Genomic DNA, 24,243 nt, shown 5'->3' on the forward strand with positions numbered 1-24,243 from the left:
AGGTCACAGGAACACTTCAGGAAATAGCAAGTTAAATCCAATAAGGCTAGGGAGTATAAGGCTTTCTGTAGTTGTCCACCAACAACAGGAAAACTCCTAACTCAACCTAGATCTTGACTGAAGATCCCTTAGTGATTTATCTCCTCTTTTAAGATCCCAAATAGTCCACAGGCTAGTTGAACATTAGCCACAGCCTCCAGCTTCACTCCTCCTCTCTAGGGCAAAACTGTCAACTTCTCTTAGTCTCTAAGGACAAGCCTCTCTCAACATTCTGGGTTTGGAATGTTCTCAGCCTCAGTCAGGTTTTGCTTAGTTTGCTTGGTCTCTCTATAATAAGTCCTATCTATAAATTTCCTATAACAGCCCTTACCTCTATTCTGCCTTACAACCAATACTGTGTATTGGTTCTAAGACAGAAGGGTTTAAAAAATTAAAATAAAAAAAATAATAAAAATGATAAATTATAGATATGTTGCTGGTCTTCCTCAGTGGTAGGAAGTTTCTGGAATACTCAATAGTAATGAAGTCATAGGTCTAGAACAAAAAAGAATAATATAGCATTAAAAATTATACTTATTGGGGGACAGCTGGGTGGCGCAGTGGAGAGTCAAGTCTAGAGATGGGAAGTGCTGGGTTCAAATCTGGTCTGACACTTCTTAATGTGTGACCTTGGGCAAGTCACTTAACCTCCATTGTCTAGCCCAGTGGTTCCCAAACTTTTTTGGCCTACCGCCCCCTTTCCAGAAAAAAATATTACTTAGCACCCCCTGGAAATTATGAAACTATTTATTGAACTCAGAATAGAATGTAATACAAAAAAAGTGTGGCCATCCCCGCTTTCCTTGATCGCTGCAGCACCCACCAGGGGGCGGTAATGCCCACTTTGGGAATCACTGGTCTAGCCCTTACACAGTATTGATTCTAAGACCAAAGGTAAAGGTTTTTTTTTTTTTTTAAACATTTATTAATATTCATTTTTAACATGGTTAACATGATTCATGCTCCTACTTTCCCCTTTGCCCCCCGCACTCCCCCCACCCATGGCCAATGCACATTTCCACTGGTTTTATCATGTGTCCTTGATCAAGACCTATTTCCAAATTGTTGGTAGTTGCATTGGTGTGGTAGTTTCGAGTCCACACCCTCAATCATGTCCACCCCGACCCATGCGTTCAAGCAATTGTTTTTCTTATATGTTTCCTCTCCTGCAGTCCTTCCTCTAAATGTGGGCAGCGTTCTTTACCATAAATCCATCAGAATTGTCCTGGGTCATTGTATTGCTGCTGGTACAGAGGTCCATTACATTCAATTTTACCATAGTATATCAGTCTCTGTGTACAATGTTCTTCGGGCTCTGCTCCTTTCACTCGGCATCTGTTCCTGGAAGTCTCTCCAGTTCTCCTGGAACTCCTCCAGTTTATTATTCCTTTTAGCACAATAGTATTCCATCACCCGCATATACCACAGTTTGTTCAGCCATTCCCCAATTGAAGGACATACCCTCCTTTTCCAATTTGTTGCCACCACAAAAAGCGCAGCTATAAATATTTTCGTACAAGTCTGTTTATCTATGATCTCTTTGGGGTACAAACCCAGCAATGGTATGGCTGGATCAAAGAGCAGTCATTCTTTTATAGCCCTTTGAGCATGATTCCAAATTGCCAGCCAGAATGGTTGGATCAGTTCACAGCTCTACCAGCAATGCATTAATGTCCCTATTTTGTCACATCCCCTCCAACATTCATTACTCTCCCCTTCTTTCATTTTAGCCAATCTGCTAGGTGTGAGGTGATACCTCAGAGTTGTTTTGATATGCATTTCTCTAATTATTAGAGATTTGGAACACTTTCTCATGTGCTTATTGATACTTTTGATTTCTTTACCTGAAAATTGCCTATTCATTTCTCTTGCCCATTTATCAATTGGGGAATGGCTTGATATTTTATACAATTGCTTTAACTCCTTGTATATTTGAGTAATTAGACCCCTGTCCGAGTTTTTCGTTATAAAGATTTTTTCCCACTTTGTTGTTTCCCTTCTGATTTTGACTACATTGTTTTTGTTTGTACAAAAACTTTTTAGTTTAATATAATCAAAACCATTTAATTTACATTTTGTAATTTTCTCTAACTCTTGCTTGGTTTTAAAGTCTTTCCTTTCCCACAGATCTGACAAGTAAACTATTCTGCGTTCACTTAACTTATTTATAGTTTCCCTCTTTATATTCAAGTCATTCACCCATTCTGAATTTATCTTGGTGTAGGGTGTGAGATGTTGATCTAGACCTAATCTCTCCCATATTGTTTTCCAAATTTCCCAGCAGTTTTTGTCAAATAGTAGATTTTTGGCCCAAAACTTGGGCTCTTTGGGTTTATCATACACTGTCTTGCTGATGTCATTTATCCCAAGTCTATTCCATTGATCCTCCTCTCTGTCTCTTAGCCAGTACCATATTGTTTTGATGACTGCTGCTTTATAGTATAGTTTAATATCTGGTACTGCTAGGCCCCCTTCCTTCACATTTTTTTTCATTATTTCCCTTGAAATTCTTGATCTTTTGTTATTCCAAATGAAATTTATTATAGTTTTTTCTAATTCAGTAAAGAAGTTTTTTGGTAGCTTGATAGGTATGGCGCTAAATAGGTAAATTAATTTGGGTAGAATGTTCATTTTTATTATGTTAGCTCGTCCTACCCATGAGCAATCAATGGCTTTCCAATTGTTTAGATCCAGTTTTATTTGTTTGGAAAGTGTTTTGTAGTTGTTTTCATATAATTGCTGTGTTTGTTTTGGTAGACAGATTCCTAAGTATTTTATATTGTCTAGGGTGATTTTAAATGGTGTTTCTCTTTCTACTTCTTGCTGCTCTAGTGTATTGGAAATGTATAGAAATGCTGATGATTTATGTGCATTTATTTTGTATCCTGCAACTTTGCTAAAGTTGTTGATTATTTCTACCAGCTTCTTAGTTGATTCTCTAGGATTTTTTAAGTAGACCATCATATCATCAGCAAAGAGTGATAGCTTAGTCTCCTCCTTGCCTATTTTGATACCTTCAATTTCTTTTTCTTCTCTAATTGCAACTGCTAGTGTTTCTAGTACTATGTTGAATAATAGAGGTGATAATGGGCATACTTGTTTTACTCCTGATCTTATTGGGAAGGCTTCTAATTTATCCCCATTGCATATGATGTTTGTTGATGGCTTTAGGTATATACTATTTATTATGTTTAGGAAAGGTCCTTCTACTCCTATACTTTTCAGTGTTTTCAATAGCAATGGATGCTGTATTTTGTCAAAGGCTTTTTCAGCATCTATTGAGATAATCATGTGATTTTTGTTTGTTAGACTGTTGATATGGTCAATTATGTGGATGGTTTTCCTAATGTTGAACCAACCTTGCATTCCTGGTATAAATCCCACCTGATCATGGTGGATGATCTTCTTAATTACTTGCTGGAGTCTCTTTGCTAGTATTCTATTTAAGATTTTTGCATCTATGTTCATTAGGGAGATTGGTCTGTAGTTTTCTTTCTCTGTTTTTGATCTCCCTGGCTTTGGAATCAGTACCATATTTGTGTCATAAAAGGAATTTGGTAGGACTCCTTCTTTGCTTATCATATCAAATAATTTGTATAGTATTGGGATTAGTTGCTCTTTGAATGTCTGATAGAATTCACTTGTGAATCCATCAGGCCCTGGCGATTTTTTCTTAGGGAGTTCTTTGATGGCTTGTTCAATTTCTTTTTCTGATATGGGATTATTTAGGTATTCTATTTCTTCTGCTGTTAATCTAGGCAGTTTATATTTTTGTAAATATTCGTCCATATCTCCTAAATTGTTATATTTATTGCCATATAATTGGGCAAAATAGTTTTTAATGATTGCCTTAATTTCCCCTTCATTAGAGGTGAGGTCTCCCTTTTCATCTTTGATACTATCAATTTGGTTTTCTTCTTTCCTTTTTTTTATTAGATTGACCAGTACTTTGTCTATTTTATCTGTTTTTTCAAAGTACCAGCTTCTAGTCTTATTTATTAATTCAATAGTTCTTTTACTTTCGATTTTATTAATTTCTCCCTTGATTTTTAGTATTTCTAATTTAGTTTTCATCCAGGGGTTTTTAATTTGCTCGCTTTCTAATTTTTTGAGTTGCATGCCCAATGCATTGATCTCTGCCCTCCTTAATTTGTTAATATATGCACTCAAAGATATAAATTTCCCCCTGAGTACTGCCTTGGCCACATCCTACAGAGTTTGGTAGGATGTCTCATCATTGTCATTTTCTTCAATGAAATTGTTGATTGTTTCTATGATTCCTTCTTTGACAAATTGGTTTTGGAGAATCATATTATTTAATTTCCAATTAGTTTTTGATTTTCCTGTCCAGGTGCCCTTACTAATTGTTATTTTTATTGCATTATGATCTGAGAAAGTTACATTTATTATTTCTGCTCTTTTGCATTTGTTTGCAATGTTTCTATGCCCTATTACATGGTCAATCTTTGTGAATGCACCTTGTGCAGCTGAAAAGAAGGTGTATTCTTTTTTGTCCCTATTTATTTTTCTCCACATATCAATTAAATCTAATTTTTCTAGGACTTCATTCACCTCTCTTACCTCTTTCTTATTTATTTTTCGGTTTGATTTATCTAGATCTGACAGAGGAATATTTAGATCTCCCACTAGTATGGTTTTACTATCTATTTCCTTCTTGAGCTCTGCCAGTTTCTCCTTTATGAATTTGGGTGCTATGCCACTTGGTGTATACATATTGAGCAGTGTTATTTCCTCATTGTTTATACTGCCTTTAATCAGGATGTAATGACTTTCCCTGTCTTTTTTAATCATATCTCTTTTTACTTTGGCTTTGTCAGAAATCATAATAGCCACTCCTGCCTTCTTTTTCTCATTTGACGCCCAAAAGATTTTGCTCAAACCTGAACCTTAAACTTGTGTATGTCCACCCGCCTCATATGTGTTTCTTGTAGACAACATATGGTGGGATTTTGGTTTCTAATCCACTCTGCTATTTGCTTCTGTTTTATGAGTGAGTTCATCCCATTCACATTCAGAGTTATAATCATCAGTTTTGCATTTGCTGACATTTTCGTATCCTCCCCTATTCCTACCCCCTTTTTCCTTATACTTTTTCCTTTTAAACCAGTGGTTTGTTATTGAGCCGCTATCCCTTATCCCCTCCCTTGATTAACTTCCCTTTCTGTTCCCTCCCTTATTTTTCCCCCTCTTTTTGTTTTTAAAGGCCTTATGAATTCCCTGCCCCTTTTCCCCTCCCTTTTTTTGACCTCCCCACTCCCTGCTCCCCTTGGTTTATCCCTTCTAACTTTCTCAGAAGGGTTAGATAAGAGTTTTATGTCCCAATGGATAGTATAGCTACTCTTCCCTCTCCGGGTTGAGTACACTGAGAGTAAGGTTTGATTATTACCTCTTAATGCTCTCTTCCTCTCCTTCTTATAATAGTATTTGTCCCCTCTCCCTCCCATGCCCTCTTTGTGTGTAATAGAATATCCTATTTTTCTTATTCACTCAAGTTTCTCTTGGTTTCCCCTGCTATTCACCCCCTCTTTCCCATCCTGTAAAAGTGAAATTTGGGAAATGTATCAAACTACATTTCCCGTGGTCCAACGGGTTTCCGTTTCCGGTTTTTGGGCTTGGGAAGGCTTACGTCTTGACGCAGGGAAGGGTTTAAATCTCCTGGGTTAGGAGGGAGTGGTCTCTTTTGCGAGTAGGCGCTTCCAGGAAACAGGAGGAGTAATGGAGGCGGCGGCAGTTTTGAATGCTTACAAGCCCGTGGTCTAATGATTTTATCTATCAACATGGCTTTAATTAAAATACTAAATTATATATTTATACAAGCCTTTAACATTTTTCATTTTTATAATCCCCCATGTCATCTTAGATTATTTAGTGTTCTACCCTAACCCTGTGAATTATTCTTCTGATTACTATAATAGTGAATACTATAATAGTGAATAGAGTTCACTACAGAGAATTATACATAACATTTCTCTACATAGGAATACAGATAATTAGATCTCACTGAGGCCCTTAAAAAGGCAAATTTAAAAATTATAAGTTTTCGTTCTTTCCCCTCTGTATCTTATTTACCTTTTCATGTTTCTCTCGATTTTTGTGGTTGGATATCAAACTTTCCATTCAGCCCTGATCTTTTCTGTGCAAATACCTGGAATTCTTCAATTTTGTTGAATGCCCATACTTTCCCCTGGAAATATATAGTCAATTTTGATGGGTAGTTGATCCGTGGTTGCAGGCTCAGCTCTTTTGCCTTTCTGAATATTGTATTCCAAGCCTTGCGATCTTTTAGCGTGGAGGCTGCCAGATCCTGTGTGATCCTGATTGGTGCTCCTTGATATTTGAATTGTTTCTTTCTGGCTTCTTGTAAGATTTTTTTTTTGCTTGGAAACTCTTGAATTTGGCAATTATATTTCTGGGCGTTTTCTTATCTGGATCGAATGTCGCAGATGTTCCATGGATCCTTTCAATGTCTATATTGCCCTCTTGTTGTAGGACTTCAGGGCAATTTTGCTGAATTATTTCTGTTAGTATGGAGTCCAGGTTTCTATTAATTTCTGGTTTTTCTGGAAGACCAATTATTCTCAAATTGTCTCTTCTCGACCAGTTTTCTTGGTCTGTCACTCTCTCATTGAGATATTTCATGTTGCCTTATATTTTTTCAGTCTTTTGACTTTGCTTTATTTGTTCTTGTTGTCTTGAGAGATCATTAGCTTCTAATTGCTCAATTCTAGCCTTTAGGGATTGGTTTTCGGCTATAATCTTTCAGTTTTTGGCTATGATCTTCTGGTTTTCAGCTGTAATCTTCTGGTTTTCGGCCATAATCTTCTGGTATTCCTTTTCAATCTGGTCATTTCTGGTGTTCAATTTGCTTATCAGTTCATTTGGTTTCTGAGCCTCACTTTCCATTTGCAAGATTCTACCTTTTAAACTGTTATTTTCTTGCCAGATCTCTTCCATTTTCCTCAAAATCTCAGTTTTGAACTCTTCCATAGCTTGTGAGGAGTTTTCCTTATTTGAGGAGGGTCCGGATGCTTGTTTGTTCTCCTCCTCTGTTTGCTGGGTTGTCTGGATTTTCTCTGTGTAAAAGTTTTCGAGTGTTAAAGACTTCTTTTTCTTGTTGTTAATCTTTCTCTTCTGAACTTCCTGAGACTGGGTAGCCATCATTAGCCCAGCAGCTTCTCAGGTTTATCCTCGCGCTCAGGGTCTGTCTGTGGTCTTTTGGCTCCCGAGGTCTGAGTTCTGGTTTTTTCCAAGGTCAAGCCCCCTGGTGGACCCCCTTGCTTGATCCTCTGCCGGAGGTTTCTTTACAAGTCTCAGGGCGCTGCTTCCACAGTCGTATACCCGTTTGCACTGGTTCCCCACTCAGGGTTTCAGAGCTTTAGCTCCTGGCTGTGTCTGCCTCCACCCATGCCTCCGCCCACGCCTGATTTCTGAGCCTGCGTTCTGTGTCCTGCGTCTGCTCTCTGCACCCTGCTCCCGCGCTCAGAGTTTGTGTGTTTTCTTTAGCTTTTGGGGGTCCTAAATCTTGCTGCTCTCAGGAACAGGCCCCGGAGCTGCCAATGACTCGATGGGTGCCCCAAACTTGCTCTATTTCTTTTTAGCTGGCTTCGGCGCTATAGGTGTTGTGTGTGGAGGGGTTGGGGTTGGGGTGGTTGCTCAGCCCGTGATTTCGTGAGAGCTGTTTCAACCCTTTATAGCATGGAAATGCCTCGATTCCATGTACCTGCCACGCTGTGCCCTGTTGTGGGGTTCCTCCATTCGTCTGGACTTGTTTTTATGTCCCCTTGAGGAGTTTTGTGTGTTTCAGTCAGGAGAGGTTAAGAACTGCTTCTTACTCTGCTGCCATCTTAACCCGGAACTCAAAGGTAAAGGTTTTTAAAAATGATAATTATCTAACATTTGTCCATATGTTAAGATGGGCAATAGATTCTCTTGAGTGAATGACTGAATTTTAAAAAAGAATCAACACTTACTCTATGCAAAGCACTGTGCTAAGTGCTGGGGACACAGAGAGAAAATCAAGCTAGTCCCACTTTCAAGAAGTTCATATGGAGAGACAACAAATACTGTATGGGTGAGTTCCTCTGCAAGGTGGAAGGAAAGGCTTGTTGCTCCTTAGAGTAGGGCATCAGGGCAAATTGCAGTGCCTGGGCTTTTAAAGGGTTCAATGGCAGATCAGGTGGTAAGGCCCTTTGGTAGTCTATCTTACTGGATGGATAATAGACAGTGATCCCCTACCCATCAAAATGTGTGACTTTTTCCTTCACATAACTGGGTGTGTAGAGAATCCCTCAGAGATAATCTTTGGAAGAAGAGAAGGGTAAAATAAAACCAAGACTTAGAATGAAGTCCTATGGCCTCTCTCCCATGGAAATTGAGATAGGACATTGCTAGATGGATGTAGGAAGAGGGAAATGAAAATCTGATGGGATTTGGGTAGAGAGCAAGGGAAAAAAAGGGCTTCTCACATGCCCTGTTCTATTCTAATTGTTATGATTAAAGTTCTTTAGAGACTGTATCTTAATTTATAATTATTTATTAAATAATTAAAAGTAGGCTGCAGTAAGAAAAAACACCAGCCACTTATGGCCAGCTCCCTTAGCCTCTTCCCCCCTGCACCCCTACCCCAGAGCCAGACTCAACTGCACACCTGCTCAATAGGGATTCCAAGGAAAAAGTACTCACTTCCTCCTTGTCTTCCAGTTTATACCCTCCATGATGTCCCTTTCCCAAGCTTTTTTAATTGGAGCAAGTTGACCTGACTCTGGGCAAGAGGTGGATTTTCTGGTGTCACTGAGACCTTTAGACATTTCTCTGCTACACTATCTTAAGTGGCTTTGTTTACAGATAAACAACAAATAAGCTTTGTCTTCACCCTTATTCAGCATGGAGGTGGGGGGGAGGGAGGGAAAGGAGCATGTTATAGCTTCAATCTTAAAATTAAACTTTTTTTTCTTTAAAATTCAAAGGTTGTCTTGAGGTGCCAGAAAAGGGGTAGAAGCTAGTGTTAAATTTCCACACCCATTTAACTCACATGAAAGAATTTTCACTTCAGAAAACAACTGAAGGTAGGGTAATGTAGATTGCTAGGTTGAGGGAAGCAAGATCACGTTTGTTTATACGAACAAGGAAAACTAAATGCAATTATTGATTTGGTCCTCTTTAAGATGCTTTTATTTCAGTGGCAAAAATAAAAGTATAATCTCAGTATAATAGCTAGAAAATTCAACATTTCCTAACATTAGTATATGCTCATATCACAGACCTCAGGAAATTCAACAGCAGAATTTTAAGTAAAAATAAGCCTTATTGAAGAACCCACAAGATAAAGTTTAAACTTTGATTCATAGTGCAAACAAAACTTAGTGCTTTAAACAAAGTAATTAAGACAAATAACGCAGGATCTCAGAATGGTGCATCCTTGCTTGTCGTGTAGAATTTCCAATACTGTTCCATTATATGGCATGGAAGAAGTTCTTGGTCGCTGATCAACAATATTTCATTTAGCTGCAGGTAATGTGTGAGGTTTTGTGATGACTCACTGGAAGGTCCTGTTTGAAAAGTTGACAAAATGTTACTAAGGACTTTAAGTATGGTATTACTAAGAATCATTAGCACTTAAAAGTCAGGTGTTTGAGGGCAAGCATATCAGATTCTGGAACCAAAACAATTTTTTCCCCTCATTCCACTTTTGTTATCTCCACAGCATGCATGCAACAACATGGAACACAGGCACGGTAGTCAGAAATACTTCCATCGTGGCCTGGCTCTAGCCCTTAACTTCCTTCTCTAAGTCCCAGCAATAGACTTTGGTATTTTCAACATGAGCACTTACATTTAGGAAATTAGCAAATGCTACAAATCAAGAGTTGCCCTATTATTTTGTTCACTGTCCAGACTTATGAAAGTGATGGGGGAAATGTTAATAATGAAGATTAGGAGAGAAGCAAAGAAATATTGAGTGCTGACTATGTGCCAAATTCTAGGCTAATCACTTTAGCAATATTATCTCATTTGGCCCCCACAACAAGGAGTAGGTATTGTTATCATCTCCATTTTACAGATGAGGAAACTGAGGCAGACAACAGTTAAGCGTCTCTGGCGGAGGTGAAAAAGCTAGCGCCTGAGGCTTTCTCACTGTACTCATGGCGCTTTATCCATTGTAGTGTGTAGGTGCCAAGATTAAATTTGTAAGTGTGTTTTATGTTCTGTTCATGTTTTTTTCACGGAGAGCTGGTTGTTAAATGTTTGCCAGCACTCCCCTGAATACAGAAGACCACGGCTGGGTCTCTGCAATCAGGACATAATCAGAATACTTGAAAGTTTTTCTGTATTTCATCATAAATGTTCGGCAGAATACGGAGGCCGGGTTGTTCTAGGATCCCTTCTCTTCTCGGAACTGTTACAGACTGGTTTCAAGAGATTAGATGCATTCAATCTTTTGGTTGCAGGAACTCTATTACGATGCACACACGTGCACACACACACACGTGCGTGTGTACATCTATGCTGAAGGCAAGGATTGTTTCATTTTTGCCTCTGTAGGTCACCTAGCATAGTGCGTTTTGCACAGCAGGTGCTTAGTAATTGCTGGCTAACTGAAAAACTACCAAATGCAGTAAGAAACCCATCCTGACTCTAGAGGTCAAGCAGTGTTATAAGCAGGCACCGTCCCGGGTCCCTCTGAAGCCTGCATTCACACAAGTGCTTCAAATATGTTTAACCCCTCTTCAGGCCCCGGGCATGGTGCAAACTCCAAGGCAGTCTCTAATGTTATTCAGTTACAGGTGACTTCTTGGCAGTTCTGAATAGCTGCCAATAGTAACTGAATAATAAATTGAGTAGGGGCTAGATTGTGATGAGATTTCACAACCCACCTCTCCCTCATTTTAGAGCCAAGGAAACTGAGGCTGAGAGGTGAAGAGCCCCCAAATGCTACCCAGGGGCAGCAGAGGTGAGGGGTTCTCTGAAAGACCATATTTAAATCATTTCTGACTTTTCTACTTTCTTGCCAGTCTAGTGATATTTCAGCTTGGTAATGCCTCTGGTATGTGGCCCTTTCTCTTCTGGCTGGACCTTGGCCTATGCCACTGTGTCTGGGCCATCCATTTCGACCTCTTGAGTCATCCATCTCCTCTCTAGCGGCCTTGTTTGCTCTTCTCCTTTACCTCATCCCTTTATGTATCGTTTCTTCATACATTAGACTATAAGATACGGGAAGGGTGGTCCTTTTTTTTTTTTTTACCTACATTTGTCTCTTTCCTTCCTCAGAGTACTTCCAATGATATTTTGCCTGATGTGACAGTATTATGGTTATCTTATATAGTTAAATTTACATCGTTAACCTGAGAGGGTTACTTGTGTATGCTGCCACCAAGAGGAAATAAATTTCTTGGATAAGTGAAATTAAGAACTAGGCTTAGACTATAAGTACACAGAGTTTCAACCTAAAGAAATGATGACTGGTAAATTCAGTTGAGAGTCCATTGAGGGATGGGGGTGGCCATGTGGCACAATTGAGGAAGATGGGGAGGGCACAGAAGATAGTCTAGTCTCCTTTGTAGTTGCCTCCCCCATAGGAAAGAAGTGTGGAAGCCCTCCCCCCCTTAGACCTAGGGCAAAAATACTGTTTGCCTTATGCTAGTTATAGTTCTGCAGGCATAATTAACATAAATAAAGATGAGCACTTTTCCCTTCAGAAAAACTATAAATGTTTATTACAACAAAGAAATCGAAATATTACCAACCTTAAAGTCTTAAATATAGACTAGTATATATAGAACAATTTTTTAAAAAAAGGTATAGTTTTCTATCTTCCAAATCATTAACTATTAGGAATCTATCATTTTTGGAAATAAATTTAATGCTTTCAGCAAGAGAGAGAGACCTTTCCATCATCTTTTCTCAACCACTTCCAAGCTTGTACACACCTCTCTGGCTCTACGACTTCAGCAGACTTGAAAAGCCCTTACAATATTTTTTTCCAGTTGTAAATTCTAGGGACTTCATCTTAAGCAATAAGGCTTGCCTTCCTGGCAGTCTCCTGCTGAAATCATTCCCTGAAGGTGTCAGCTCCCTCAGAGCTCCTTCCACACAGCAGAAGCAGGAACCAAAAGCATACACCTTCTAACGGTCTCTCTATGCTCAACATGGAAAATCAAGATGACTATTTTTCTCCAATCAAGGAATAACTTTCCAATTTTTTTAAGCATGTGAAACATTCCCTTTCTCTTGCTCTTTGCTGCTGGAAGCTGCTAGTGAGATATACCTTCATTTAGACAAAATGTTTCTTCTTTCCAGCTTAAGTTCACAAGCTGCCTTCTCTCTTACAGATTGTCTCTGAACAATCTTTCCCAGAAGCTGTTTTGGAAGGAGCTGAATTTCTTTTCCCAGAATATTTTAAAACATTGGCAACAACGCTTTTGAACATAAATTCCAGCTAGTTTCTTGACACCAAGCTAAATCGGTTTTGTTGGCAAGCAAATACCACCTTTACCTGAATCCTCTTGTCTGTTCTATGCCACTGAGTGTTCTGCAATGTTATAAACTAGAACTCATGAAATTCAAAATCTAGGATTTGTCTGCCTGGTTAGCTCAGCTAGACAGAGAGTGGTGCTAATATTTCCAGGGTCAAAGATTTCATCCTCACACAGATAAAAATTCTGTTTCACAACTATATACTATATCCTTTACTCTTCTAGTAATCTCTAATGGGGTATGTGTGTCTTTGTTGAATCCATGCTTTCTATTGGAAAAACAATATAAAAGATATCTACCTGACAGGAGATTAATAGCATTGTCTTTGAAGGGCATTACTCCAAAAGATTTAACTGGAGACCATTATTAAGCATTACAGGATATATTGCTGGAAAGGACATATGACATTTAGTCTAGTCCCTTCGTTTTGATGGATGATAAAACTGAGACCCAGAGGGACTGCGACTTGAATTATCCCACAAATAGTAAGTAGAAGGATTGGGCCTTGAACTCAACTCCCTTGACTTCAAGTCTGATGCTCTTTCTAATACTCTTGATTTACAGTTCTTTTTCTATGACCATTAAAACAAAATTTTCAAAACACTTAAATTGCTTTCTTTCTTTCTAACACTTTCTTTTAAAAATGACTTTGTGGAAGATAGATCCAGTTTAGGTAATGATAATGTGTAATAATAAATGATGATGAAAAAACTGACATTTACACTCACACTTAATGGTCTGCAAAATGCTTAGCATGCATCCTCTCATTTGATTCTCACAACAATCCTATGGGATAAGTACCCCCAGGCATCCTTATCCCCATTATACAAATGAGGAAAATGAAGTTAGGAGAGATTAAATGACTTATCCAGGGCAACAAAGTAAGTGTATAAACTGGAATTCAAATCTAGGCCATCCTGATTCCAAGCCTATTATTCCAGGTTGCCTTGTTTGTCACCACGATCCTGGGTGTTCTTATAGGAATCATGGGTTACCTTTGAGAAAAACTATTCTTATGACAACACAGAGGTATCATGTAAATATTGCATTCAGGGTCATGGCGAGCAGTTTATGCATCTAAAAACAAAGAGTTTCAAGAATGATGAGCTCAAGAAGAAAGTTGATTTCAGTTATATTATAAGGAATTGGGGATTCCTAATAATGTGCTAGTTAGTAGCAGGAGGCGCTTGGTGTCCTGGGTCAGATGGCAGAAGGCCCCAGCGCCTGAGACTTTGGTCCTGTAACAGCAATTCTTCCAGCACCACTCTGGTTGTACACACCTCACAAATGTCCATAACTTAGCAAGGTCCTGTTTTCAGTCTTCCCAGAATAAAATCCTCTGTGGCACATCCAATTGCCCAATAGAAAAGTGACTACTTCTTAACTGAATGTCAGTTAAGCTTTTTTAGAAGCTGTTGAAAAAGTACTTTGGACCTCTAGTAAACAAATGGGATACTAATGCTATATTATAGATAATGGGATATTATCAGTCTAGAGTCCCATGTTCTAGGAAGAGATATTGGCCACTATGTTCCTGGGCGCTGACTAATAGTGAGTGTTTAGATTTTGCTGCAGACTAACCCCAAACTCATTGAATTCACAAATCTCAAAAACTGATCAATTTTTACAAATGCTGGCATGCCCTGGCACAAAGTAGGCCCTTAATAAATGCTGGCTAACTGACTGAGAAACCCTTAGAATCTAGAAAACAAGGGAATACTTTACTGATATAAACTTGGGCACCAAAACTTATTTAATAATAATAATAGTAGTAGTTATTAAAAATGTCAGAGCTAATCGCAATCTTCTATATTTACATGGTATTTTATACATTTATGCACTTTCCTATCCTTGACCTACTTCATTTAATCCTTTTGTACCTGATTCAGTCCCATGACAGTCTACTGAAAGAGAAGCCTTGACACAATCTGCAAAGAAGTCTGCTTTTCCCCTCTTTATTGAACTAGATGTCACATTATTGTAGGTTTGACATGCTGTAGTAGTTCATAGAACCTGCTTTTTATTTACTTTTGGTTCATTGACAGGATAGTAAAAGTAACTATTGGCTTTGTAATAAAAGTCATCTCACCTGAAAAGATGCTATAGCTAGGTACTCCTTATATTCACACAGTTGCAATGTTTGTGGATGGTATTAGTAAAAGATAACCTACATCACAAATGGAGGATGAGGGAGCCCTGGTGAGAGATCACTTTGCCTAAAAAAGACCTGGGGGCTTTAATGGATTGATGTAGGTTCAATAGAAGTCAGCAAAAGGATATGGTAGCTAAATTAACTATTAGTTAACTAATATTAACTATGTTTGCAGGATCTGATCAGGAGGATTGTGCTCAGTTCAGAGGACCATAGTTTCAGCAGGACATTGCTCTCAAAAAGGATACTGAAGGGACTTGAGTTTACGTGGTATGAAGATCAATCAGAGGGACTATGGCCATTTAGACTGGGGAAGACTGGTTTCATAATGTGGAAGAGGGATTAGGCATGTTGTTTGGTTCCAGAAGGCAGAACCAGGGTAAATATAAAGATATAAAGAGGCAAATTTAGGCTTAATGTCAGGGAAATCTTTCTGATGATTAGAGTCCTACCACAGTGGAATGGGCTGCCTCTGGAGTATGGCATTACACTAGATGGCTGCTGAGGTCCCTTTAAACTAGAGGTTTTTAATGGGGGTCCATGAACTTGGCTTAATAAAATATTATAATTTAAATTCAATATTATTGTTTTACTTTTCAATCCTATATATTTTATTTTTTGCATCTAAAAATATTATTCTGAAAAAAGGTGTCTTTAAGGCTTCATCAGATTGCCAAAGGGGTCATGACACAGAATAGAAAAGATTAAGAGCTCTTGTTTCCAACTAAAATTCTTTGATTCTGATTTTGTCATAGGGGCCAAATGAAATGCTCCATCTAGATATTTTATATGCAATATCTGAAAGGCCAAAGGCTTTATTCATCACCAACGAAGGAGTTGGTGCTATAAGTTATCATGGACTAAGGGGAATCAAGGGAGTGGAGAGTGTAGTAACAAGACTTCAAAGCTTTATTTTCACCAGCTCCAAATGAGAACACACAGGGCCCTTGTAAATGAAGTTCAAGAGTACCTAAGGAGTCCTGTTTTTGTTTCTAACAATAAATCATTATCATGCTGTTCACACAGAGAACATCACCAACCAAGGTACAAAACAGTAGGCAGGAGCTCCAAAGGGAGTAACATGCCCGCTTTTTCAACTGATGTTACATTGAAAATAGAGCAGACGGACCAAAAAAAAAAAAATGTGGTGGATGAGAAGATGGAGAGAAATGGAAAAGATTGTGGGCAGGCAGGCATTTGTTAACCCTGTAACTCTAGGTAGTAGAATCTTTATTATATAGAGAAGCAGTGGATTTAGTGGAAAGGGCACTGGGTTTGGGTTTAGGGCACTTTTGTTTGAATCTAGCCTCTAATACGTCCTACCAATGTGATTCTAAGCAAATTACTGAGACTTAAGTTTCCTCCTGGGCCAAGGACAGTCCCTAGCCGGGATGAAAAAGGAGGAGGGTTGGGCGTGGGGCTAGCAACCCCACCCTGTAAAAACTACATCTGCTAAAGAAACTGCAACCTAAAGTAGGGGCAGCTGGGCTAGCTCAGTGGATTGAGAGCCAGGCCTAGAGACGAGAGGTCCTAGGTTCAAATCCAGGCTCAGACACTTCCCAGCTGGGTGACCCTGAGCGACTGTGTGACCCATTGCCTACTGGTTGTGGCCCTATGCTCCTTGAATGGAGTCCCAGGATAAAAAAAAAAAAGTTTCCTTCTCTGTTAAAGAGGGATAATAACGATTTTTTTTTAAAAGTCTGTGGTAATGAAATAAGTGAAGTAGGAGAGTTAGGAATGAATAGTTTTCCTAACTATATATATACATTTACATGTATATATACACATAACTAATATATATATACAGACATACATATATGATGTAATGGGGGGTGAGAGTTGGAAATGTAGTCAGAAAGACCGCATTCATATTCTGCCTCTGACACCTACTAGCTATGTAAGAAGGCATCACTTAAGCTCTCAGTGCTACAGGCAACTCTCTAAAGCAAATATTTCAAAGAGTTGTTGATCTGCATTGGTTGAGGATGTCTCTACCTTTGGAGTTCCCTTTGAACTGATTAAAAATTGAAAACAAACCAGCTACAAAACCTTTGTGGGTACTGCAGCCAAAGGCCATTAAATGGTAACTTTGTGACATAGAACTCCTTAGCTGCCAGGATCTGGGTAAAAGGCTCCAAAGGGAGACCACTCCCTCTCAGTTCCATAATATATTTATTTCTGCCTGGATCAAGATGGCTGTTACTCCTCTGGGAACAGCCTCCTTTGTGGCTACTGGCAATATTATTTCAAAGGAATAAGAAGAACCAATTTGACAGTGCCAAAATAACTTAGTCTCACTAAAAGCAGATGTGCTTGCAGATGTGCTTGCAGGTGCCTTGCATGTGCTGTGTTTTACCTGGCAAATGCTGGGTAGCTATCCATTAAAGGACTACTTAGACTGATTTCTCAGTCTTTATTAGTCAAAAGAACATGCTATATCCCCAGAAGAGGCAGCCTCAGGGGTCAGGAAGATATGGGTTCAAGTATTACCCCAATAAATACTGGCTGTGTAACCCTGAGGCAACCAATTGACTTTTTAGTGTTCTAGGCTATAAAGTATAGAAAAGGTACCAATTTGCATTGGGAGAGAGAATTTCCTCATTCAAGAGTTCCCTATACCAATGAAATCACAAGTCTGGGTCTTGTCCCCACATTACTATGCAATTATCTTCTTGCTCACATTAACTTTTAAAATTGATCAACTAAATACTGCCAACAGCAAGGTTAATTTAACTTCTGATCTATGAGTCTTCAGTTCCTTTGAACTCTTTTATCACTTCTTGTTTTAATATGACAAAAATTAAGAAGAAAATCTTGGCTACTTTTAGATGTGTGGTAGTGTAGTAGAGTGGAGAGATCAGTGATTTTGGAATTGTAGGATTACCTGAATTCAAATTACAGCCCTGCCATTTATTATCTATATAACCTATAATTTAACCCCTCTAGGACTCAGTTTTTTCATCTTTAAAATGAGGAAGGATTGATTTGATAAACTCTATGATCCTTGCCTGATCTGAATCTATGATTCTGTGTTACTCTTGAAACATTAAGGATCTACTTAACTATATTAATTCAATTCACATAATTTGAGGTTGTTCCAAAGAACTTTGGGTAGGCTATATTTTCAATATGATTGCAGAATGAACTTTTGCTCACTCATTTTAAGTGGAAAATACATACATATGTATATGCATACACAAACCCATTTATAGTCAGGAATGCAATTCTACTCCAAGGCAAAATGCTTAACAATTATTTCGACAGATGGTTATAAAATACAGCCTCCTAAGTCATACTGGAGAAAACCGTCCATCATGGCTCCTCTAATAGAAAGCTTACTGTCCTTTTGTAGAAAAGTATGCTGGGAGGTATCGTTAATGATGGAGTGTTAGTGGAAAACTAAATTAATGTGGATTTATTTCATAGGACTGGTCAGTCAGTCATGAGCATTAATTAAGCACTTACTATGTATCAGATGTTATATTAAGCTCTGGGGAAACCAAGAAAGACAATAAACATTCCCCGCCCTGGAAAGAAAGCTCACATTCTAATGGGAAAGATATGATGTAGGTATGACACAAGATATATGCAGAGTAGATGGAAGGTACCTCAGAGGGAAGTCACTGGGGATGGAAAGGGCAGCGCTGGGAAAGACCTTGGGCAGAAAGTGTTTTTTGTGCTTAGATTTGAAGGAAGCTAGGAAAGCAAAGATACCAGAAAAGTACATGTATAGTTCATGTGAAAATTCTGTTGCAACTAGTAAAATAGAGCTGAACATCACATTTAGATTTAAATCCTAAGCCTATTTCTCTTTGAAAACTTCAATCCAAAAGTTGAACCTTGAAATTGGAAAGGAAATGGAAAGGAAACTTTCAGGTTATATTTTAGGGGTTTTCCTTTTGAGTAAGCAAATAGTAAACAGTTATCTTCATAAGCCTATCTATATGAAAAAGAAACTATTAAACAAGGTTCTCAGCACTTTATGAATTAGGACAATGGAATTTTAACAAGACAAGAAAAAATGTGAAATACAAAATAGCAAAAGTAGTAGCACACATAATAAATAAGAGCTTAAACAGCATACTCTGTGGGCAAAGATCAGTGTTGTAGAAACATTTCTTCCCTTTAGTCTGTGATGTTTAGATGTCAGAAAGTACTCAGTCTCATAAAATAGCTCTAGAGTTATGCTAATCTGTGTACCACATTACAAAAAATTGGGGTAGAAAAACAAACTAAAATTGCAGTATTAAGGGAAGAAAAGTCTTTCTTCAAAGATACTGATTTGTAATAGCATGCCACTGGGTCATGAACCATCTTGTGAAAAGGATACCTCTGATTTTCCTGGAAAAGACTTCTGTTTTCAAATGTGTTCATGAAATGTGTTCCCATCAAAGAAATGCCATAATTGGTGTACATTAAATGGAAGTTTTAGAAGAAAAAGAATACAAGAGAAATGTGTTTCCCTCACAGGTGAATAAATTGCAGCTAATATGTTTGAGTGTCTGGAAACCATGGTGACAGAGCACAGAAATATACAAAGATGCCTTCCCAGGCAAATAGATGGTATGTGCTCTTTTTTAGAAGGATGTTTCCATTCAGCAGCTTTGTGTGGTAGATATTTTTAATGTGTCCTGAAAGGCTGATAGAATTTTGGATAGAGTGGGAATTTTTCCCCCTATAAGTCTATACTAAAGTAGAGATGAATAATTCTTATGTCAAAGGACCTATGACAAATTAAACACGAAAGGACAAATGTCCAGCAGGAAGTCACTAAAATATTGAGATATAATGTTTCACAGTGGTCCTCTAGTTCCTGCCCTATATACATGGTTACAGTATGCAAGCCTATTTGAGTCTTTTCAGACAAGTAGCAATAATAGTACTACTACTATTAACATCATTACCACTACTATTACTATAACTACAACTAATATTACTACTACCACACTACTATTATGAAATTTCTAAAAGTTAACAACTCTATTGCATTTATCAATATTATAACAATGAGGTATCATGGCCTGAAGAATAATAGGATGATGTATAAGGAAGTGATCCTCTTATGTCTTCAGAATTTCATTCTGAGTTTCCCATCTTCCCAATACTGACTTACCCTGTGAAATTTCAATCTATGCGATACTACGTATCTTTCCTCTAAATCCTTTTAAACCTGTTTTTCTAGAATCTAGGGTGGATGTCAGATTATACACAGAACTATTCTCTTTTATAGAGTATGGAAGGGTCACTTCTACCCATGGTTCTTATCATTTCTTTCTTTTTTTTTTATTCAAAGATATTTTGTTTTCCTAATTAGGTGTAACAACAATTTCTAATATATGATTTTTTGAAATTATAAGATCCAAATTGTCTTCCTTCCTCTCTTCCTTCCCTCCTCTCTTTCAGAAAAGGTAAGCAATTGGATCTGATTCCTATCATTTCCTGCCCATCATCCAAGTCCTCCACAGAATCAGATTCAGGATAGAATTTCTCCTCGCTGATTCTTCTACCTTTTGAAGGATGAAATTATCGGTAAGGCAAGTTGAAAAGTTATTAGCTGTTCTGTTTTTGGCAGGTAGAGAACACCAGAAAACATATGGATAATTGAAAACCCCAACCAATATCATATTAAGGTACTTCCAGGCTTATAGTCTATTTCCCCAACTCATCTATTTCCTCTTTCTGTCTTGGAGATCTGTGGTAAAATTTGATTACAAAATTGCTTGTGTTTTTCACCTCCATTGATCTTCCTCCAGATGCTATGCTTTGCCCCTCTGATTCCTGAATTGCTTCATATAAGAACAACTTCTTAATATAAAATGTCCCTTTCACCTTATTTATCCTGCTCCTTTTGAATACCTATCCAAAGACTCATTTCAGTCAAAGCTCCATGATGCCAGCTGAGATAAAATTTGCCTCTTAGTGTTATGATCTTTAGTTCTGCTGTTTTGCTCCCTTAAACATTTGGGCATTTGTGTGCAGATATTTGAGGTCATTGGTTTCATTAGCTATTCATTGCTTGAACTCTGCCTCCTGTGGACTTTTGGCATCTGAACTACTATTCTTTATCATTCACTGTAGCCATTCTTTGTGATATCTAGCTTAATAGATACACATAAGCAGTTTTCTCTCTTCCTCATACTTTATTGTTTAAAGCCCTTTTGATTATATTTGCAAGACACAAGGAAAAGAAATTCTTATTCTTTCTATCAATCAATCAACATATATTTCGCACTTACTATATACCAGGCACTGTGCTAGGTTTTGGGAATGCAAAAAAAAGGCAAGAAAGTTACAATTTAATCGAGCAGACAATTAGCATATATATATATGTATAGCAGGCTATATATATATATATATATATATGATATATAAAAATAATTAACTGAAGAAAGGTACTAGAATTAAGAAAGATTGGGAAAGCTTGGGAAAGGCCTCTGGTGAAAGATGGGATTTTTGTTGGGAGTTGAAGGAAGCCAGAGAAGTCAGAAGACAGAGTTGAGGAGGGAGAACATTCCAGGCATGGAGAATAGCCAGGGAAAATGCCCAGAGTCAAGAGATGGAGTGTCTGGTTCATGGAACAGCCAGAAGGCCTGTGTCACTGGATGAAAAGTATGTGGCAGAGAGTAAGATGTAAAAAGACTGGAAAAGTGGGAGGAGGCTAGGTTACTAAGGACTTTGAATGCCAAACAGAACATTTTGTTTTTACTCCTGGAAGTGACAGGGAGTCATGGGAGTTGATTGATTAGAGGAGTGATATGATCCAATTTACACTTTATGTGACCAAATGGAGGATGGATTGGAGTAGAGAGAGATTTGAGGCAGGTGGACCTGCCAGTAGGCTTATGCAACATGCGGTTATGAAGGGATGAGAGCCTGAAAGAATGATGGCAGTGTCCAAAGAGAGAAGGGGTATACAAAAGAAGTTGCAAAGGTGAAATCAAAAGGCTTTGGCAACAACTTGGATATGGAGGATGAGAGATAGTGAGGACTCCTGAATGTCTCTTAGGTTGTGAGCCTGAGGGAAAAGGAGCATGGTGTTATCTTCTGCAGTAATAACAGCGATGGTAGGAGGGTGGGAGGGCTTGGGGGAAAGATAATATTTTATGTTTTAGACATGTTGAGTTTAAAATGTCTACTAGACATCCAGTTTTAGATGTCTGAAAGGCAGCTAGAGATGCAAGATTACAAGTCAGCAGAGAGACTGGGACAAGATAAGTATATTTGAGAATCATCAGCTTAGAGATAATAATTAAATCAATAGGAGCTGATGAGATCACCAAATGAAGTAGCATAGAGGGGGAAAGAGAAGAAGGCCCAAGAAAGAACCATGGGAGATACCTTTGGGTAGAATTAATGGCCTTTGTGGTCAGAATCTGTCAACAATATATTATAAGTTATAGTTCAGAAGTTCTTAGATACTACGTTTTTGGAAATCTATTCATTTCTCAAATCAATTTTTCTCTTCTGCTTCCCTTGCTTTCAATGGTAACATTGAATAAAACACATTCTGTGTCCCTATCTTCTATAATTTCTTGCCCAAGACTTTGTAAGCATTGGCAAAGTTTCTTCTGGCAATATTAACTGTGCTCACGTGAATCACTAGAAGTAGGTGGTAGACCTCTATCTGATAAAACTGGGAAGGTTTTCTGTTTTGTTTTAAATGCATGGCTACTATTTGATAAGACTGAGAACATAAATTACTGAAGGAAAAAATGAGTGTGGCTGGGAAAGATGGAAAATTTTAGGCAGTTTTTTTTTTTTAACCCTTACCTTCTGTCTTAGAATCAACACTATTGGTTCTAAGGCAGAAGAGTGGTAAAGGCTAGGCAATGAGAGTTAAGTGACCTGCCCAGGATCACACGGCTAGGAAGTGTCTGAGGCCAGAGTAGTGGTTCCCAAACTTTTTTGGCCTACTGCCCCCTTTCCAGAAAAAATATTACTTAGCCCCCTGGAAATTAATTTTTAAAAATTTTAATAGCAATTAATAGGAAAGATAAATGCACCTGTGGTCATCACCACCCATCGCTGCAGCACCCACCACGGGGCAGTAGTGCCCACTCAATCCACTGAGTCACCCAGCTGCCCCCTAGGAAGCACCTTTAACAACTATCCCTAGCAGGAAATCTTAATCAAACAAGATAGTAAAAGATAAAGTTAATAAGTCTGATTACAGAAAAGGTATCATATGAAACAGTCAATGTAGCTAGAATAAGGGGAAATTGTCAAATAGGAAAAAAACAATCTTTGCATAAAAAAGCATGGATAAAAGTATGATAACCAAGATATGTAAAGGAATTCATACAAATACATGACCAAGAGCTTTCTTTAATAGATGGAAAATGGTGATCCAAGGATATGACTCTCAAAGGAAGTCATCTCTTTTGAAGAACTGCAAAATACCTATAACTATGTAAAATATTTTTCCAATTACTAATGATACACCAGATGCAAATTAAGACAACTGACATTTTATATCACATCATTCACAACAACAAAGAGACAGAAAAGGTCAGTGTTGGAGAAGCCATAGGAAGAATCTAAATCAGTGTTGGTTGAGCTGCAAGTTTTTCTAGCCATTTTAAAAAGTGACAAATACAGCCAGCTAAACTGTATATATCCCTTGATCCAAAGATAGCATTGCTGAGAATATACCCTAAAGAGGTTAATGACAGAAATGTTACGTATGTATCAAAATATTCATAGCAATACTTTCTTTGTTGGCAAAAATGGAAATAAAGTAGGTATGGACTAACTAAAGAACTGCTGATCAAATTATGATATATGAATATGATGGAATATTATTGTACTCAGAATCAATGAAAATAAGGAATCTAGAGAAATGTGTAAAGACTTATTTGAACTGATTCAGAGCAAAGTACACAGAACTGAGAAAAATATATACAAAAGCTACAATAATGTAAACAAAAACAACAGTAAAAGGCAGACAAATTCTGATAATGGGTCAGATTTCCATCCTCTTGGCAGATAGGTGGAGGGGGGATATGGCTGTTAAGTATATTAGACACTATCTGATGAGGTTGCTGTAGCTATTCATTTTACCTAAATGTCTTCCTTTTTTTCAAAGGAAAGTTCCTGGGGCAGGGGTGGGAGATGTTGGAGGGTGATAGCCAATCTTATTCCAAGGCCTACTGATTTTGCCTCTGCTACCTTTCTTGTATCTGTTTCCTTTTCTTTTCTGATATTGCCACCACCCTTATCACCTCACACCTAGATAATTGCAATAGCCTATTAGTGTATCCATATTAGGCAAAAGGAAAAGACTGTTAATCTTTTTTATATGAAATAACTAAATAATGGCTACCTAGATGCATTTTCCCCTCTAAGTTTCTATTAATGTATTATATATGTTCCAGTTAAGGGTCTGACTTTTTTTTTTAAACCCTTACCTTCCGTCTTGGAGTCAATACTGTGTATTGGCTTCAAGGCAGAAGAGTGGTAAGGGTTAGGCAATGGGGGTCAAGTGACTTGTCCAGGGTCACACAGCTGGGAAGTGTCAGAGGCCAGATTTTAACCTAGGACCTCCTGTCTCTAGGCCT

General features: G+C 38.0%; 1 protein-coding gene across 1 annotated transcript in view; it reads right to left on the minus strand.

The window, feature by feature from the left end:
* Positions 1-9,462: 9,462 nt before the first annotated feature.
* The window catches only part of ANKRD31 (ankyrin repeat domain 31), a 188,979-nt gene continuing 174,198 nt past the window's right edge, over positions 9,463-24,243 (minus strand). The window contains exon 28 of the mRNA XM_044680804.1: positions 9,463-9,608. Within this exon, the coding sequence (XP_044536739.1) occupies positions 9,463-9,608 (146 nt within the window). The remainder of the gene's footprint in view (positions 9,609-24,243) is intronic.

The sequence above is a fragment of the Gracilinanus agilis genome, chromosome 1 (genome assembly GCF_016433145.1).
Source record: "Gracilinanus agilis isolate LMUSP501 chromosome 1, AgileGrace, whole genome shotgun sequence".
NCBI lineage: Eukaryota > Metazoa > Chordata > Mammalia > Didelphimorphia > Didelphidae > Gracilinanus > Gracilinanus agilis.